Raw genomic sequence first — 21,241 nt, forward strand, 5'->3', positions numbered from 1 at the left:
CAATTCAATTGAAAAGATCAGTTCCTTATATGATTTGGTTGATTGACTAATTAATTGACACTGATACATTTAGTCTTAGCAGGTGAACCATCTCAAGCAATTAGACAAAAATCTGTCTACCACATATTATGCCAATATTTTCACAAAAATTATTTTAAAAATAGATCGGATGTGCATTCATTATACCTCCTATTGTGTTAAAATTTCTGTTTATTATTTGTATCACAAGATTTAAGTAGTTAATTATATGCATTTTTTCCCCATTTATAAGACTGATGCCTTCCAAAATATGAATTTCTTTAAGGGCAGGGTTGATTTCCTACTTTATTACTCTAGCACTGATAAGACATTATGGCAGAAAAGCTTGCCAGTGAGCTGAGTAGCTCAATCAAGTCTGGTTTAGAGTTCCCTTTCTATTTCTGACCAGTCTATAAAATTAAGCTATTGGCTTACATGACTTTGACTAGCCCATCTGCATCTAAAAGAACACCAGTAAGTTATATTTTTAATTAAAGAAACTAGTTGATACTTAGATGATTAAATTTTAATTAGTATGTTATGAAATATTTGAGTTTTAAAGAGTCCAGGAATACTCTTTCCTCAACATGATGGTTTGAATTTTGTGTAACTTCTAATCAACTGTATTTCGGGTATCTGATTAGGCTGTCAGTCCAACAAGATACTTTCTTATTTGGAATATCATAACCATCATTTTATAAGGTTTAACATTAGAGAAGCTTTCTGATGGCCTAAAAAGTAATATGCAGTAAAGATACTTTCATTTTACTAGACAGTCCTTTCAAAACCTTTGTTTGATAACTCAGAATTTAAAAAAAAAAAAAAACAAGAGGTGATGATAATTCTGGGGCTTTCCAACTTTCCTGTCTCAGACCCCACAGAGGCCTAAACAAAGTCGGTACTGTCTTCGAAAGAAACATAGCTGCTATTTAGAAGCAGTATTAGGTCAAAATAAAAATTTACCAAAACAAGCTGGCAGTCTTACTGAATTTGATCTACATTTCCACACACTAATGGATCAAGATTTTATTTTATTTTTTAAGATTTATTTATTTTGAGAGGGCAGTAGGGAGAGAGGAGAGTCTTAAGTAGGCTCAGGGGGTTCAATCTCATGACCCTGAGATCATGACGAGCTGAAACCAAGAGTCAGAATCTTAACCAACTGAGCCATCCAGGTGTCACTGGATTGATATTTTAAATAAATGTTTGATATAGTCAGTTCTTCCCTTGAGAACAAAGGCAAAGTATTAATCCACTTTCTCAAGTTGTTATTGCAACATTGTCAAAACATTAGCCATCATGTTTCTGCCTACTTCCCCTAAACAAATACTTTTTTAAAAAAGATTTTATTCATTTATTCATGATAGACACAGAGAGAGAGAGAGAGAGAGAAAGGGAGAGATACAGGCAAAGGGAGAAGCAGGCCCCATGCAGGGAGCCTGATGTGGGACTTGATCCCAGGACCCCAGGATCATGCCCTGGGCCAAAGGCAGGCCCTCAACCATTATGCCACCCAGGCGTCCCAAGTTTGTTTCTATGAGAGAGGCAAAGTGCCCTGGGCTGAAGGGAGATGCTCAACTGCTGAGCCACCCAGGTGTCTCCCCTAAACAAATACTTTAAAGTACTTTAAGCCATTAGATACTTTTCAGTATGGGGTATTAATAGGTAAATAGTGCCTCTAAGATATATAAATTAAAATAGTAAATCTTTAAAGATTAATAAATTAAGACATGATCTCATTTTAATTCACAAGGTGCTCTCAGATTTCTCATTTGGAAGTGAGAAAGCAACGATCACCATTTTATCTTCTCCCTGTCTTATTATTGGGACTGTGTTCTCATTATTTTAGCAGTGTCAGTAAATAGAACATGCCCTGTCTAGTTTGGATGTTTGCTGTTATTTTTACACAGTAGGAAAATATTAATAAATTGATCTAGGTTATTTCCTCAGGCTTAATATCATCAATATTTCATATTCTCCAAAACAAGATCTTTCAAGTGGTGGGGATGTGTTACTATTAGTACTTGAATGATGGAAGAAAAACAATGCATGGGTAATATCCTTGGAAGTAGTTTTATCTGAACCACCTGATTCAGCGAGCTGTGTTTCCATCTGTGTCCATTGTAGCTATCTAAAGAGCAAAGTTTGGATTTAGTAATATAGATTGAAAAGTCATTCCAGGTTTCTGGGCTTCAGTCTCATTGGGTATAAGTCATTGAATAAATTTCTTTAGTTACAATATACATAAGAGATACTGTTAATGGATCCTATTCAGTTCATCTTTATCCATAATATAAACAGGCACTTTTTGAGCACCTGCTATGTGTAATGTCTTATACTTTACAATCACAGGGTGGGTTCATGTTCTATTGATAATCCTATAATGACTACTTCATACCTATCTTCATATGCATATGGATAACTAAGATGGAACATGAAGCATCCCTGGGCCAAGTAATATGATGGTCCAAGCAATGTATTCTGCATATAAATTGTAGCGTAAAATATTTTTGTCAGAAAAACTGCCTCTTTCATAGCAATTGGATTTAGATTTATGAATGTTGCCAGTGAAGCTATTCTGTGATATATTTTATGTAAATGAGTTTTTAAAACATTAGTGAAGGGATCCCTGGGTGGCGCAGCGGTTTAGCGTCTGCCTTTGGCCCAGGGCGCGATCCTGGAGACCCGGGATTGAATCCCACGTCGGGCTCCCGGTGCATGGAGCCTGCTTCCCCCTCTGCCTGTGTCTCTGCTTCTCTCTGTGTCTCTCATGAATAAATAAACAAAATCTTTAAAAAAAAAAAATAAAACATTAGTGAAGTTTACATAGTCAAGATTTGGAATTCTCATATGGCAGGTTAACCTTGTATGTAGTCACATTTGATCATATTCTGTTGCCAGAAATTTTAAGTATTAAGTATGTGGCTAAAGCTAATCCTTTCAATTATGAAATAGGTATAAAAATATGCAATTATTAATAGTTCTTACTATGGGCTTTCCTTTGGGGTATGCTTTAGCATGAGAATAACTTTCCTGAAAAATAAATGTCACCGTTGCTTAATCCTGTTGAATTTCAAAATTATTTTATACTCCTTGAATTTATGACCTTGACTTTCATAGAGATCCTCTGGGTTTATGTCTTATGGTGAAAGAAAAAAAAAATGTGTTGCTACAGGCTCTCTAAAATCCTTCAACATGCAAGCATAGATGAAAATGATCTAAAAATCTCATTGCATTAAAAGAGCATCTAATTCAAAATACACTTTAAAATAGGTTCTATATGGGGATTCAAATCTTTTCTTTTTAATTTTATTTATTTATTCATCAGAGAAACAGAGAGAGACAGAGACATAGGCAGAGAGAGAAGCAGGCTCCCTATGGATAACTTGATCCCAAGACTCCAAGATCACGACCTGCCAAAGGCAGACACTCAACCACTGAGGCACCCAGGCACCCCAGGGATTGAAATCTTTAAAAGTTATTTATATAAAGTCTCCTGGAATTTTATATTTGAAACTTGCATGCCATGAGAACTAATTCCACTTACTAGTCCTCTGCTTTCATTCAGTGGCAAATGGAGTCATGTTCTGACTCAGTTCCTCTATAAAATTAAGCAATGCTTGTCGTATGTATTTAATCTTACATTAGCATTTGTTATGTACCTAAGCCTAAATTTGTACTCAAGTCTCCTTAGAAAGAACTTTAGAATTATAATTATATTAAACATATAATTAGTCTTTTTTTTTAAATTGTATTCATTTATTCATGAGAGACACAGAGAAAGGCAGAGACACAGGCAGAGGAAGAAGCAAGCTCCATGCCGGGAGCCTGACGTGGGACTCCATCCTGGGTCTCCAGGATCACGCCCCTGGCTGAAGGTGGTGCTAACCTGCTGAGCCACCAAGGCTGCCTGAAAATTAGTCTTTTAATGACCTCAAATGGAGTAATTTTTCTCAACCCCACAAAGATCCTTCCTGATGACCCTTAGATGTTTGGTGTAAAGTCATTATAATATTAATCAAAGAGAAATTGAACTTAAATATTATTTATTTTTATTATTTGTTTAATGTAGAACTTAAAATATGTAAATAACACATATGCAAACACACAGACACACACATATGGGGAGGGAGGGGGAAATACAATCAAGGAAATAAGGTCCTGAGAGAGTTGTAAACAGTAAAAATGTGTCCTACATAGGAAAAATGGATGTCTTTTCCATTATGATATGTAGACAGAAGAAAAACATGGGAATGAATACAGACATATTCACAGGAGTTTAAAGGAGCTCTTATTTCTGTTTTTCTCTGGGAAACAAGGGTTGAGGTCTTAAAATTTGAGAAGAGGTGGAAAAGGTTTGAACAAGCTGCAATATGAAATGGGAGAGGAAACTCAGAAAAATCTCTAGTCAGTATGAGAATGTGGTTGTCACAAGTGTGAAATTAACAGTGTCACAAGTGTAGAGTTAGCATTTTCTTCATCTCTGCTGGTCATCTAGGATGAAGCAGAATAGGAAAACAGTTGGACCAATCTAGGTCTGAAGTTTTGCCAGACTGGCATGGCAGACAAATGGTGGCACCAGGTGGTTGACTCTGTTGGCAAGGAGTGGCTGATGTAATGAATGAGGAAGACTAACCTGGTTGGAGAAAATTTTTCTGCATGAGGAAAGGCATGGGCATTACTAGAGAAGATGAATTCGTCTATGGAGACATATTTCAAGATTCAGGAGACAGAAGGGCAGGTGGAGAATGAGTTCTGGAGGTGGCCCTCAGCTTTGACTACACTTTAGATTCCTCTTGGTATTCCTCTAGGTCCTATTCCATGACATTCTGGTCAAGTTGATCTGTAGTGTGTCTTGTGCAGTGGGAATATATCTTACAGCCAGGGTCAAAAATCTTTGCTTAGAGTCTCTTGTAAGGAATTTTATAGTTTTTGCAAAGTAGATGGCAGTTTAGTTTTAAGGAAATCAGCAAAGGTTTTCAAAGTTAGGAATACCATAAGTTACTTTTAGAAAAGTAACTTTTTCTTTGGAGTGACTGTCCAATAACAAAAGGAATGATTAGTAAAAAGGGAGACTGGTGGAGAAAATATTATGGTATTCGGGGCCAGAAACTGTAAGATCTTGAACCAGGAATTATAGAGCAAATGACATGTCTGTGATGCTTCAACAATTGGAATTTATTATACCTAATAATATATGTACAAAATAATGGAGGGGGCAGCCCCAGTGGCTCAGCGGTTTAGCGCCACCTTCAGCCCAGAGCCTGATCCTGGGGCCCCGGGATTGAGTCCCTCGTCTGGCTCCCTGCACGGAGCCTGCTTCTCCCTCTGCCTGTGTCTCTGCCTCTTTCTCTCTGTGTCTCATGAATAAATAAATAAATAATCTTAAAAAAAAACAATATTTAAAATAAATAAATAAAATGATAGAGGAAGGTTTAAGATAACAGATTTTTATTGGGGATAATATGATAATTTTTAATTGCCGCATAAATCAGTAAAGACTCAGCAGCTCAAAACATTTATTATCTCTATTTCCATGGGTCAGAAGCACAGGAATGGCTTTCCTAGATTCTCTGCTTAGGAGTCTCAACAGGCTACAGTTACGCCAGCAGAGGCATGACTTGGGGAAGCTCCTCTTCCAAACTCCCTTGGAATTCTTGGCAGAATTCATCTGGTGTAAACTGTGGGCTGAGGTCCCTGCTCTCCCACTGGTTGACAGACCTAGGCTGCCTTCAGATTTTGGAGGGTGCTTGCAGTCGCCTGAAGTGTGGCCACTCCACAGGCATTTTATCCATGGCTGTTTGCATCTTTAAGGCCAACAGAAGATCTCTTACTCCACAGAAACTCTGTTAAGAGTTTTCACCTGATTAAGTCATGCCCACCCCCGGATTAACTCCTCCCTCCTTTTTTGTTCTTGTTGTGGTAGCTATTTGTTTTGCACCTAATATTCTTTCATGGACACAGTGTCCTTTTTAATTATTATTGAAATATAGTTAACACAAAACATAATATTTTCGTGTTTACAACATTGCTTTGACAACTACTTATCTCATGTTATACTGACAAGTGGAGCTACCATCTATCGCCATATAACACTATTAAAATACCATTGACTGCATTCCCTATTCTGTAAAGTTCTTCCTCCTGAGTTACACATCCCATAGCTAGAAGCTTGTACCTCCCATTCCCCTTCACACATTTTGCCCATCCTTTTACTATCCTCCCCAATGAAACCTTTGGTTTGTTCTCTGAAGTTCTGTTCTCTGAGTCTGTTTCTACCTTGTTTTTTGTTTGGTTGTTATCCACGTATAAGTGAAGTCATGTGGTATTTATCTTTCCCTAACTTATTTCATTTAGAATAATACCCTCTAGGTCTATCCATGTCACAAATGGCAAGATTTCTTTTTTTTAATTAATTAATTAATTAATTAATTAATTAATTAATTTATGATAGTCACAGAGAGAGAGAGAGGCAGAGACACAGGCAGAGGGAGAAGCAGGCTCCATGCACCGGGAGCCCGATGTGGGATTTGATCCCGGGTCTCCAGGATCGCGCCCTGGGCCAAAGGCAGGCGCCAAACTACTGCGCCACCCAGGGATCCCCAAATGGCAAGCTTTCATTCTTATTTATGACTGAATAACATTCCATTATATATACACACTACTTATTTATCTACTCATTAGCTGATGGACACTTGAGTTGCTTTCTTACTTTAGCTACTGTAAATAATGCTACTATAGACATAAGGGTGCATATATGGCTTCCCAAGCTGGTTACTTTGTTTTCTCTGGGCAAATACCCAGTAGTGGGATTACTGGATCATATGGTATTTCCATTTTTAATTTTTTGAGGAAACACCATACTGGTTTCCACAGTGGTTGTACCAATTTACATTTCCACCAGCAGTGTGTGAGAGTTCCATTTTCTCTACATCCTCACCAACATTTGTTATTACTTGTCTTTTTGGTACTAGCCATTCTTAGAGGTATAAGATCATGTCTCTTTGGGGTTTTTATTTGCAGTTACCTGATGACTAGTGATATTAAACATCTTTTCATGCATCTCTTGGCCATTTGTATGTCTTCTTTTGAAAATTATTCAAGTCTTCTGCCTATGTTCTAATTGGATTTGTTTGGTTTTCTCTTGTGTTGAGTTGTAAGTTCTTTATATATTTTGGATATTACCCGTTATCGGACATATCATTTGCATATATCTTCTCCCATTCAGGTTACCTTATTGTTTTATTGATAGATTCCTTTGCTGTGCAAAAGGTTTTTATTTTGTTGTAGCCCCAATAGCTTGTTTCCCTTACTTGAGGAGACCTATCTAGAAAACTGTAGCTAAAGTCAATATCTAAGAGATTACTGCCTCTATTTTCTCCTAGGGGTTCTATGGTTTCTGGTCTCATATTTAGGTCTTTAATCCATTTTGAATTTATTTTTGCATATAGTGTAAGAAAGTGGCCCAGTTTCATTCTTTTGCATGTAGCTGTCCAGTTTTCCCAGAACCATTTGTTGAAGAAACTATCTTTTCTCCATTGTGTATTTTTGCACTCTTTGTCATAGATTAACTGATCATATAAACATAGTTTTATTTTTCTGCCCTATATAATGTTCTGTTGACCTGTGTGTCTCTTTTTGGCCTGGTACCATACTGTTTTATTAAAGCTTTGTTGTAAATATTGAAATCTAGGATTATGATAACTCCAGTTTTGTTCTTTCTTCTTAAGGGTGCTTTTGGCTATTTGGCTAATCCTTTGTGGCCCCATACAAATTTTAGTATTTGTTCTATATTATGAATAATGCCATTGGTGTTTTGAGAGGCACTGCATTAAATCTGTCCTTTGCTTGAGGTTAAAATAGACATTTTAACAACGTTGATCAATATTGATTCTTCTCATCCACGAGCTTGGAATATGTTCTAGTCTGTGTCATCCTCAGTTTCTTTAATTAGCATTTTATAGTTTTCAGAGTATAAGTATTTCATCTCCTTGGTTCAGTTTATTCTTAGGTATTATATGCTTTTTGGTGCAATTATAAATGAGATTGTTAATTTCCCTTTCTGCTAATTTGCTGTTAATATATAGAAACATAACATATTTCTGTATATTTCATACCCTATAATTTTACTGAATTCATTTATTCTAATAATTTTTGTTGCCTTCTGTAGGGTTGGGTTTTTTTATATATATAGCATCATGTTGTCTGTAAATAGTGAAGATTTAATGTTTTCTTAGCAATTTGGATGCCCATTTTGTCTGACTGCTATGACTAGGATTTCTAACACTATGTTAAATGAAGCTGGTAAGAATGAACATCCTTGTTTTTTTTTTCCCTAACATTACAGAAAACTTTTTTTTCACTGTTTAGTATGATGTTAGCTCTGGATTTTTCATATATGACCTTAATTATGCTGAGATGTGTACCCTATAAGACCAGTTCATTGTGAGTTTTTATCATAAATTGATGTTGAATTTTGTTGAAGGCTTTTTTCTGTGTATATTGAGATGAGCTAATCATTTTTATCCTTTGTTTCATTGATGTAGTGTATCATATTGATTGATTTGTGGATATTGAACCATCCTTGCATCCCCAGAATAAATACCACTAGATCACAGTGAATGATCCTTTTAATGTATTATTGAATTCAATTTCTTAATATTTTGTTGAGGATTTTTGTATCTATGTTTGTTGGGATATTGGCCTCTAGTTTTTTTTTTTTTTTATAGCTTTTTTGGTAATGCTGGCCTTGCAGATGTATTTGCAATCTTTCCTTCCTCTTTTTTTTTTTTTTTAATTAATTTGGGGAGAATGTATTAACTCTTCTGAAAATGTTTAAGATAATTTACCTGTAAATACATCTGGTCTTGGACTTTTGTCTTATAGGGTTTTTTGTGTTTTTTTTTTTATTTTTGATAACTGATTTAGTTTTATTACTTATAATCTATTCAGATTTTTTTTAAAGATTTTATTTATTCATGAGAAAGAGAGAGAGAGAGGCAGAGACATAGACAGAGTGAAAAGCAGGCTTCCTGAATGTAGCCCAGTGCAGGACTAAATCCCAGGCCCTGGGATCACATCCTGAATGGAAGGCAGACCCTCAACCACTGAGTCACCCAGGCATCCCTCTATTCAGATTTTTAATTTCTTCCTGACTTAGTTTTTTTTTAAGATTTTATTTATTTATTCATGAGAGACAGAGAGAGAGAGAGAGAGAGAGGCAGAAACACAGGCAGAGGGAGAAGCAGGCTACATGTAGGGAGCCCAATGTGGGACTCAATCCCAGGACTCTGGGATCATGCCCTGGACAAAGGCAGGCACTAAACCGTTGAGCCACCCAGGGATCCCTCTGATTTAGTTTTGAAAGATTTCCTTTTTTAAGCATTTATCTATTTCTTCTAGGTTGTCCAATTTGTTGGCCTACAATCTTATGATCCTTTATGTATTTGTGGTATCAGCTGTCACTTCTTCTCTTTCATTTTTTATTTTATTTATTTGGGGGGGGGTGTCTTTTTTTGTAATCCGGCTAAAGTTTGTCAATTTTATCTTTTTATCTTTTCTATTTTTTCAGCTCTCTTTTATTTATACTCTGAATTTATTATTTTCTTCTTTCTAACTTTAGGCTTACTTTATTCTTCATTTTCTAATTCTTTAGTCATAAGATGAGATAATTTGGTTTTGTTTGTTTCTTGAGATAGGCCTGTATCACTACAAATTTCCTTCTTAGAATACATTTCATAATGTCCAAAAACTTTCAGACCACCACATTTTTATTGTCATTTGTCTCAGGTATTAAACTTCTTCAGTTTGATTTCTCCATTGACTCACTCGTTGTTTAGTAGCATATTATTGAGCTTTCATGTGTTTGTGTCTTTTTTCAGTCCTTTTCTTAAAATTGATTTCTAGCTTCAAACCATTGGGATTGGAAAAGATAGATGCTTGATAAGATTTCAGTCTTCCTAAATTTACTGGGACCTGCTTTGTGACCTCACGCATCTATCCCGGAGAATGTTCCATGGGCCCTTGAAAAGAATGTGTATTGTGTGTTTTGGGATGGAATTTTCCGTGTATATCTTAAGTCCTTCTGGTCTAATGTGTCATCCAAAGCCACTGCTTTTTATTGATTTTTTTCTACCTGGATTATCTATCCATTGATGTAAATGGGATATTAGGGTCCTTTATTATTTTTCTATTATTGTCAGTTTCAACTTTTATGTCTTCAAATAGTTGCTTTATATATTTGGGTGCTCCAATATTGGATGACTAGATATATGAAATCATTATAACTGAATTGATCACTTTATCATTAGTGTCCTTATCTCTTGATATAGTCTTTGTTGTTTTTGTTTTGTTTTGTTTTAAAGATTTTATTTATTTATTCATGAAAGACACAGAGAGACAGAGACATAGGCAGAGGGAGAAGCAGACTCCTTGTGGGGAGCCTGATGCAGAACTCAATCCCAGGACTTCAGGTTTACGACCTGAGCCAAAGGCAGATGCTTAATCACTGAGCCACCCAGCTGCCCAAAACAATCTTTAATTTAAAGCTATTTTGTCTAATGTAAGTTCTGCTATGTCAGCTTTTTTCTCCCTCACTTCCATTTGCATGGAATATCTTTTTCTATCCTTTCACTTATAGTTTGTATGTGTCTTTAGGTCTATAGCGAGTGAGTCTCCTATGGGTAGCAAATAGTTGGGGCTTGGTTTTCATCCATTCAGTTAACTTACATATTTTGATTACAGCATTTAGCTCATTTACATGAAAGTAATTATTGATATTTATACACTTAATGCCATTTTCTTATTGTTTTCTGGTTGTTTATGTACTTCTCTGTTCTTATCTTGTAATTGATGACTTTCTGTAATCTTATGCTTGGCTTTTTTCTGTTTTTCTTTTTTTCTTTTTTATTTTTTTTCTTTTATTTTTTTTCTTTTTTCTGTTTATATTTTTGTGTTTCTATTATAAATTTTGTTGGTGGTTACCATGATATTCATATATGACATCCTAAATATATAGCAGTCTGTATTAAGTTGGTGGTCACTTAAGTTTGAAAACATTCTAAAAGAACATTTTTACTTTCCCCTCCATAGTTCATGTACATGTTGTCATATTTTACATCTTTTTTTATTTTCTTCTTCTTCTTCTTCTTCTTCTTCTTCTTCTTCTTCTTCTTTTCTCTCTCTCTTTTTTTTTAAGATTTTATTCATTTATTCATGAGACACAGAGAGAGAGGCAGAGACACAGGCAGAGGGAGAAGTAGGCTCCATGCAGGGAGCCTGATGCGGGACTCGATCCCTAGACTCCAGGATTACGTCCTGGGCCGAAGGCAGGTGCTAAACCACTGAGCCACCCAGGGACCCCTTTTTTTTACTCTTTATGGCCTTTTCTTTACCACTTAAAGAAGTTCCTTTAACATTTCTTTTCAGGTAAGTTTAGTGGTGATGAACTCTTGACTTTTGTTTGGAAAACACTTTATTTCTTATTTAATTATGATTAATAGTCTTGTTTAAATGAGTGTTCTTAATTATGGGTATTGTTTTGTTTTGTTTTCCTTTTAGCACTTTGACTATATCATAACACTCTTTTTTGGTTTGCCAAGTTTCTGTTAAAAATCAGCTGATAGACTTATTGAGATTCCTTTGTGCATAGAGTTGCTTCTCTCTTGCCACTTTTAAAATTCTCTTTATCTTTATTTTTTAATTTAAAAATTTTATTTGAGAGGGAGCACAAGCAGAAGAAGGGACAGAGGGAGAGGGAGAAGCAGACTCCCCACTGTGCAGGGAGCCTGATTTGGGGCTTGATCTCAGTACCCTTGGATCATATCCCCAGGTGAAGGTAGACACTTAACCAACTAAGCCACCCAGGTACCCCATAAAAGTCTCTTTATCTTTAGTCTTTGCCACTTTCATTGTTGTGTGTTGTGGTATGGACCTCCTTGGGGTCATTTTGTTTGAGGCTTTTTGTGCTTTCTGAGCTTGGATATCTCTTATTCCCCAACTTAGGAAAATTTTCAGCTACTATTTCTTCAAATAAGTTTTCTGCTTTTATTCTCTTTTCTCTTTCTAAGACCCTATATAATGCATACATATGTTTATATGATGTTGCCCAAAGGATCTCTTAACCTATCCTCATTTATTTTCCTTTTGTCTGTTTGCTGTTCAGTTTAGTTGCTTTCCATTACCCAGTCTTCCAGATCACCAGTTCATTCTTTTGCATCTTCTAATTTTCTGTTGATTCCCTTTAATGTATTTTTTCATTTAAGTTATTGTATTCAGCTCTGATTATTATTTTTTATGTTTATATTTCTTTGACATTCTCTCTGAGTTTATCCGCTCCTCTTTCCAGTCTGTTATACACTTTTGTGACTATCACTTTCAACTCTGTATCAAGCATATTACTCATTTCCTGAGGTTTTCGCCTCTTTTTTTCCCATTTAGAACATATTCTTCTGTCTCCTCATTTTGTTTGACTTTGTTTTTGTTTGTATGAATTCAGCAGAACAACTACTTCACCTAAACTAGAGGTGTGTCTGGTGACTTTGGCTGGCTGGCTGGAGGTATGGCTGTTGTGGGCTGGGAGACCTGGGACTCTCCATGCTGGGACTGTCCTGGCAGGACAGCTGAGTTGAAGTGTATGCAAGCTCGGATGTCCGAGGGTATTCTGCACAGGAGTACCCTGGCAGGGTTACTGGAGCCTATATGGGCATGGGCTGTGTATCCCAGGGAATGCCACACCAAGGCATCCTGGCACAATGGCTGGAACAGAGATGAAAATGGGCCAGGTATTCCCAAAGCACTCCATGTAGGGGTCACCCTGCCAAGTTGTATGGAGCTAAGTGGTACAAACTTGGAATGTTCTGAGGTGCTTTGTGCCTATGCCATCTTGGTGAGATGGCTGGAGCTACAGTGAGTGCTGACCCAGAGTGTCCCATTATGGGCTGCCCTGGGGCTTCCTTGATGGGACAGCTGGCACTAGTGTTGGTTAAGGGCAAAAGGCTTACTGAGGCAGTAGGCCAGCTATGGTGCCTGGATCCTACCTTTGTCCACACTATCAAGATGGAAGAAGAACATTAACTGTGGCACTTGACGGACTCTCCACCTTGGAGTTCTAGCAAACTCTTCTACTGTTTGGCAGAGATCAAGGACTGAATCCTTTATATTCTAGCTGCTCTTTTAAACTTTGGCTTTTGGGCAGCCTGGGTGGCTCAGCGGTTTAGCGCCGCCTTCCGCCCATGGCCTGATCCTGGAGACCCAAGATCAAGTCCCATGTCAGGCTCCTTGCATGGAACCTGCTTCTCCCTCTGCCTGTGTGCCTGCCTCTCTCTCTCTCTCTCTCTCTCTCTCTCTCTCTCTCTCTCTCTCTCTGTGTGTGTGTCTCATGAATAAATAAATAAAATCTTTTTTTAAAAAATAAATAAACTTTGGCTTTTTTCTGTGTCCCAGAGAATCTGGGGCTTATGGGGGTAGGGGTCCAGGGGTTTCTGAGGTAGCAGGCTGACTAGGATGCGTGGACCCTGCTCATGTCTGCAGGATGGTAGGGGAATGTATATTGTAATGCTAGCCAGCCTGTCCAACCTGGAGAGAGTTCCAACAGCTGTCTTTTTGGCAGGGTTCTGAGACTGTTCTTTTCATTCTAGTTGCTTTTTAAAACCATGTTTGTTTGTTTCTGGGCCCCAGGTAGATGAACCTGCTCATGGTCCCTCAGTACTATCTTTTCCCACTGTACTTCACAGCATTACGTGTGGGGGTTTCTTTAGCTACCATGTCACCATCTGTCTTGCCATTCTCTACATGGTCTACCTTTTTTTTGGGCAGAAGGTTTTCAATCAGCCACGGTTCTTCAGGAGGAATTGCTATATAACTAGGTGTAGATTTGGTATGTCCACAGAGGAGGTGAGTTCAGGGTCTTCTTATGCTACTCTCCTGGGCTAATCTCTCAATCTTCCTTTTGATTCATCTCAAAATCAACTAATATAACATATTATTAAATAGGCAAATCCCCTTCCTTTTTTGCTATACACCATAACGTAATCATGGGAGTGGCATCCCATTATATTCAAAGTCCTGCCCAAACTTAAAGGGATGAAATTATACAGGCATGCACACCAGGTACAGGGATCAAATATGTTGCACTTAATTAAGATGAATGATACAAGAGAATTAGCAGTTTTTAAAGGAAATAGATGGTTTCAGTTTTAGATATGCTGAATTTGAAGATAATTAGGAATCCAATTAGAGTGGATCAGTAGGTCTTAGAGAAGTCAGTAGTAAGATTAACGTAGGAAATATGTATTTGGTAATAATTAGTAGAGGTAATAGTTAAATTATGATATCATCCAGAGAAAGACTATAGCAAGAAGTGGGCTGGGATTGGGTGTAAGTCTAGGTAAAGCTAGAACATCTGCCTGTACATTTCTACCCATGTCTCTTGATTCCAGTATAATCTCATCATGCAATCTTTCACTCTTCCTGTAGTTGGTAAATAATATCCTGCTTTTCCTAACTTTTGGTCCACTCTGTACTCCTACCACCTCCAAGCCGTAAAATGAGAATCAAGAGCTCTCTTAGTGAAAGCCTTGCAGATCAGATACTAATAGAGATGGACTCTCCTATGCACTCTGTCCCACGTGGAGAATTATGAGAATTATATAGAACCCAAGACTCAGTGAGGGTAGATAGTGCCATCATTAGCTTTGAAACACTATTTCTTCCTAACAGAAAGCAGGACTAACTACTTTGCTCTTCCTTCACAGAATTGGCTATAAAGTGTTAGATGGCACAAATTTGGAATGCAAACCTAACAATTTGTACCTGTCTCTTAAAACCTTTTTCTGTTTATTTGAACAGAAAAATCACTGAAGCCATTGCAGTGACATTGTTGAAAAATCTGAGCTGTAATTATTTACTTTCTGTAAATAAGTAAATTCGATCAGTACATTTCGATTAGGCTTCCTCCCTTTACATAAATCTTTTTCTTTCAGGTTATGTTCAAGAAGAATGTGTCATCCCATGCCCTTTTGATTGCAAGTTAAGCGACTGGTCTAGTTGGGGGTCTTGCAGTTCATCTTGTGGGATTGGAGTGAGAATTCGGTCCAAATGGCTAAAAGAGAAACCTTACAATGGGGGTCGCCCATGTCCCAGACTGGATCTCAAGAATCAGGTAAAGTGTATGAAGCAACAACAAAAAAATGGAAAAGAAATTACCCACTTGATTATTTCTCGTGGAAATTGAAGTCATTGTCTTGTTACAAGTAGCTCATAAAAAGTCATCACAAGCTCAGAAGAAGGGTTAAGAGGACATAAAGTAATATAACAGAGTTAGTAATAGAAACCTTGCCCACTCCTAGGTAATGCAGAGACCAACTTGGTGTTACTAGCAATAATAATATTTACAAGAAATAATCCTACTGATTTTATATGGTCTTGAAGTGTAATTTGATTATTCATATTATAAAAGTAATTTGTATATATATATATATATATATATAAATGCATATATTTAAGTATTAAAAATATATAAATACTAATGTAGGAAGAATGTCTAGTACTTTCCGGTGATAAGTAGAGTTAGTAGTTTCATCCATGTATTCTAAAAATGGGATACTATTTTCCATCACCAAACTCTTCATCTAATTTATTTCTTCTCAACAACACCAAAGTTTCCAGTTTTTCATATCTTTTCTGACCTATTTCTCTACCTATTTCCCCAAAGTCAAAGCCATTTTCATAAATGGAACCCTGAAGGATACCCTTCCATATAGATAGATGTCTAATAAAATTACCATCCCAGGCAAAGTTTTGTTAGATCTTGTTAGTTGGCTTTTCCTATGTAACAGAGCTGAAGATTTAGTTAAGAATCATAATAAAGACCACAAATTTCTCCCATGATTACATAGTGGTTATCAGATTAGGACCAATATGTATTTTTTTCAATCAATTGAATAGATAGAGCATAAATTGATGATAGTTGAAAATTCCTTATTTTTAAAGTTGTGAAAAGTGTGATCCTGCAGATATTTGAACAGAATAGCTGCATAGGCATCTATTACTAATTCTATTTATTTCTGCAGTTTGATACCTCCTTTTGATTAGATTTTCTATACAGGTTGTTGAATGCAAGGGAAATCCATGTGTCTATTCTTAATTTGAAAAGCATACAAATACATGACACAAGATATCAGGTGTCAATTAAGGCCAGTATCTCGAGCTATTTTTTTCCCCTAAAGTTTTGTTAAAAGACCCATAACTCATTGAAAATTGAAAAATTACCATTCCACCAAAGAATATTTCTGTTCTAAGATGGCAGAGTGTTCTCTTTTTTTAAGGTTTTATGGTAAAATAGTGATCATAGTTTCTTCTCTCAAAGCTAATGCAAACCTATGGGGGAAGACAAGGCAGAGGATCATAAAATCAACATAGAAGTTGCAAAAACAAGCAAAGAAACCCCCTAAACACCACAGATATAGTAGTTTGGTGAAGGGAAGATTAAGATATGATTAATAAAAACAGGAGGGAAATAGTCAAAGCAGAGGTGGTCTAAGAGATAAGCCTTACTTTAGGACAAAGAAATATATAAGACAGTTTTATGATTACAAGGAAGATTTTCAAGTGACTTCTATGTCTGAGGACTATTTGACCCTCCCTAGAGGATTTTCTAGGCATTTAAAATGGAAAATAACTACTAAGAATTTATAAACAATGCATGATAATTCTTATTCTTTCTCAAAATCTTCAATGAAAGCTAAACCTTAATAACAATTATGTTAAACACCGGTTTTTAATATGCTAATTATATGAAGTAGGAAATTAGCAAGGGATTAAAGGGACTTCTTTGGAGTGCAGACTTCATTGAAGACTATTTTCAGTATGCAAAGGCAAATGTGTAGAAGTGTGTCTATCAAATTTGAGAGTATAAAGAAGATGAAGATACTTGTCAAGCTGTTGTGACTTAAAGGAAACTTTTTTCAAAATGCTTGATTGGCATATAAAACTGGTAACCTTCAGAAGTAGTACAAGCTAAAAAAAAAAAAAAATTAAGCCCAACTTTTAAGGATAACTTAGATAAATTCCATAAGTGAAAATTATGTGAGGATGGGGCCGTCTGCAAGAGGTATTTGTAACTCTTGAATTCAGGAAGGGAATTTTGGCATTCCAGAGACATTTGTTTATGCTTTGAAACAAATCCTAGGATTTAATGAGAACTCAAATTTAGTGTGGTATATATACTACTATAAGGAGGTTTCATATGTCTAGCACGTGTGTGGCTTAATTCAACTTAAATTGAAAAACTTCACCCTAATCCATACTTTGTATTTTAACATAAGTTAATTGATAGGGGCATTAAGTAATAAGGCTTCCCTCTTATAAGGAGAATACTATTGTAAAATACTATTATAAATAGTAAATTTTATTGTAAAAAAAATTCTAAATTTAGACAGAATTATGCTTAGAGAAATTCCTTTTCCAAAGTAGTCACACTTTTACCTTAAGATTTGTGGAAAGCTATCTTTGCTGACTTCATTATATATTTGCTCTTAAATCCAATAGCAGCCGCTGTGTGTGTATGTATGTGTGTGTGTGCACATTACATAATATATAGAAATCTGTTTAACGTTATCCATATTTTCTTAACTGAAAAAAATTGGGTTGACAGGAATTTTCATTATTGAGGAAATATTCCCCAGCTTCTTTAGAAAAAATTGCTATTTGTTTCTATAAGCTGTGATCCAGTTAAAGGTACACCCACTGAGGCTTGTTTGTAAAGTTAAATTTTACTAATGGCCTTAGGTTATTTGTCTCCTTTCAAATTGGTCCTCAGGTTTAAATTTATTTTTTCCTATTTTTAGAACCAGGTTAATGTTCTCTGTTCCATTCACATAAGTAAGAGCTTAGAAAAATATATAACCACATTTTAACAGTAAGAGAGACACATATCTTTAGTACCTGTACAAGAGGAAAATTCTGTATATGTCAGATTGAGCCAAATATATTGTTCATAAGTGTATCTGTAAACATATATACAACTTGTGTGTGTGTATATATAACATATATGCCTACGTAAATGTCAGTATATCTGCATATGCTTATTCATTCTTCTCCGTTTCTCTTTAGAAAGAGAGGTCTTTTGAAGACAAAGTCTTTCTACTTTTGTAACTCATTCCAGCCTTTAGTGAACTACCTTTTGTATTGTCAGATTACATATACTAGATGCTTTATTTTAAAAGAAGCCTTTTCTCTGGATGAGTGGGTGGTTAGTTCCATAGAAAAAATGTTAGAACCCTGGTCTCCTGTGCTCTGATGTGTCATTTAAATCCTCAAAAACATTAGTCCTTCTGGAAGAAAAAAGTAACCTCCAAACTATTATTACCCCAACAGTCTTTCAGGATTTGTCTGAAAACTCCTGGATGTTGGATGCCCATTGAAATCTAATTCAGTGATTTAAAAAAAAAAAAAAAAAAGTGGTGGGGGGGAAGGTTGGTGTTATATACACAAGCTCATAAACTGTTCTGAACCTGTTAGTGGAATCAATTTTTATAATCTCTCATAAAAAGCCTCTCTTTTAAACCCAAACCTATCAATGTGATAGCTTTTTCTCTAGAAGTGCCAAAATGACAGCAATACTTGAATAGCTTTCTGCTAAGTATATTTGTGATGCTAAGTAGCTCTGGCATACAGTTTACCCAAAACTCTTATCAAGGCAGAAAACTTCTAAACAGTTTATTGGATTATCAGGTCAGTTGGCTGATGCCCTTGACTCTCCTTTGTATAATAAAATACATAATACATTTTAATTTTTTCACAGCCTATAATATGTTGAGTAGATTATTTATACTGTTTATTTTTGCTTTTTTTTTTCTTTTGAACTTCTCCTTAATAGAAGCTTAAATATAGGGACATTAAAGCTCTGTTGGACTTATATTTCCTCTTATGAGTTCTTCATATGACTGAAGACAAGAGTTCTAGAAAATAATCCTTTGTTTATAGGTTGCAAATCTTGTGTGTTCACAGTGTAGATGTGGAAAAAAATCACACATTGAGATTCATTACCTATACTCTTAAAAAATGTATGCTGTCTACTTAAATACATTTTTGAAAGAGTTTTGATTAAGTTCGCAACTGAATGAGAGTATATAAATTGAATATGTGTGTTTTTTAGAAACAATTGCTATTTTATAGTTGTGTCTTTTCCCTCAAAGAGAAATGGTCTAAAATTGGAAATGAATATGATGCATTTTATTTTTCATAGCAGGGTAGTAATGTTTTTGTTTTTGTCTTTTTAAGATTTTATTTATTTATTCATGAGAGAGAGAGAGAGAGAGAGAGAGAGGCAGAGACACAGGCAGAGGGAGAAGCAGGCTCTATACAGGGAGCCCAATGTGGGACTCGATCCCAGGTCTCCAGGATCACAACTCGATCCCGGGTCTCCAGGATCAAGCCCTGGGCTGAAGGCAGCTCTAAACCGCTGAGCCACCTGGGCTCCCCAATAATGTTTTTAAAAATACTTTCTTCCCAAAGATACATAAAAATATTTTAGCATGAATGTTTCTTCCTTAGAAGAGGCTTTTGGATGGAAAAAAAAAAAGGTTGCTAAAGAGAAAGAGCTTATGCTCATTCAATACTACATTAATAGTAGCATATTACGATGTGGAAACTGTCACTCTATCTGAATGCCTGTTTACCCAGAAAAATATGGCTACACTTAAGCTTTAATTTGAGTTAACCAGTTTTGGCTTTTTGCTTCTTTTCCACCAGCCTAACTATCACTCATTCTAGGCTAGTTCAAATCATTCCTGACATTGTTGTGCTCACTTTAGACTTAGTACTTTGGCAGGAGACCCAGACTGTAATGCAGTAAGAGGTCCTGTTCTCAAGCATTAATGTTGAAGGCAGCCCAGGCCAGGTATACCATTCTTGTGTGGGGAGGGGTGTTGGTTTTTGCACCTTTGATAAGATTTTAAGTATGAAATATCATATGCCATAGAATTAAGGGAAGCAGGGTGATTCTTTCTTCAGGGTTACTTGGGAGGATTCAATAGGGCAGATACTCCTAGAAGATTTCATCTCTCCCCAACACAGTAGTAGTTATTCCAAAACCTAAGTACACTACACTCCATCTCAGAAGCAGCACAGTCTGGCTCCTAGGGGCTAGTGCTTTTCCATTTGTTTATCCTTTATGTCTGTGTGCCAACCCAAAAGGCTCTCAAGTTGTGATAGCTCACTAATTGAGCTGAGTAGAGCTCAGAAGGGATGCAATTTCTCTTTTCTGTTCTTGCCCTGTCACCGTCTCCCAAGAAAAATTGTTTTTCTTAAGAAATTTCTCTCCCCCCACCCCTGGACATTTGTGTCTACACATAAACTATTCTTGATCATTCCAAAGTAATAGCTCTCAGGCTTATTAAAATGTTTTAGAACTTTGATCATTTTTCTTGAGAGCTGCCAAAATCACTCATGAAAGCAATTTTCTTATACCTGTTGTCCACTGTCTTGAATTTTACTGTGTTTAATATTGGGTATTGCTACTCTGCAAGTACTCAAAATCACTTTTAATTCTTACTCAAGATGATCTTATGTACCTCTAGAATGGTCTTTATTAAGCTGGCTTAGTAAATGTTCCTCATGCTATTGTCAGGGAGCAAGAATTCATTTCCTCTTCAAGGGTCCTTCTAGCTGGACTAAGAATGGAATTCATTTGAGGGAGATTAACAAGAGAAAATCAGATTTAGCACTGCATGTACAGGGAATCCACACAGACATGAAAATCCCAAAGACAGGCAATATGCGGTATGCATGTCATTCTGAACTAAGGGAAAGGGGGACTGTAGTCTGGGACTTTAGAGGAAAGGAATGAAATTCACAGGGCGATAAGAAGAGCGGATGTTTGGTAATTAGATGTTTGCCCTGCTTTATAGATGAGTCACTCCAATAAAATTTATCTCTGAGAGTAATACTTATTCTGAGAAAGACCTCCAATTTAGGTTATTCTGTGAAGTTCTCTTGAGCCTATAGGGTCTTGATTGCTTTCAGCTTACAGTAATTTTCATGGCAAAGTAGCCCATCTTGGGGCAGCCTCCCTTAGCCCCTGTAACTGTCTCTAGGCAGAAACACTAGGACTGGCTAGGGACAGCCATAGAGCTATGAAACAAGCAAATTTTGTCAAATTTGGTCTTCGTAACACTTTCACTATGTTCCCATACCTCATATTATCCTTGGTCCCTTAACTCCT

General features: G+C 36.3%; 1 protein-coding gene across 1 annotated transcript in view; it reads left to right on the forward strand.

Moving 5' to 3' along the window:
- The window catches only part of LOC129495535 (thrombospondin type-1 domain-containing protein 7B), a 741,731-nt gene that overhangs the window by 539,395 nt on the left and 181,095 nt on the right, over positions 1–21,241 (forward strand). The window contains exon 14 of the mRNA XM_055303120.1: positions 15,000–15,178. Within this exon, the coding sequence (XP_055159095.1) occupies positions 15,000–15,178 (179 nt within the window). The remainder of the gene's footprint in view (positions 1–14,999; positions 15,179–21,241) is intronic.

This window comes from Nyctereutes procyonoides, unplaced genomic scaffold, assembly GCF_905146905.1.
Source record: "Nyctereutes procyonoides isolate TBG_1078 unplaced genomic scaffold, NYPRO_anot_genome, whole genome shotgun sequence".
In the NCBI taxonomy this organism is placed as follows: Eukaryota; Metazoa; Chordata; class Mammalia; order Carnivora; family Canidae; genus Nyctereutes; species Nyctereutes procyonoides.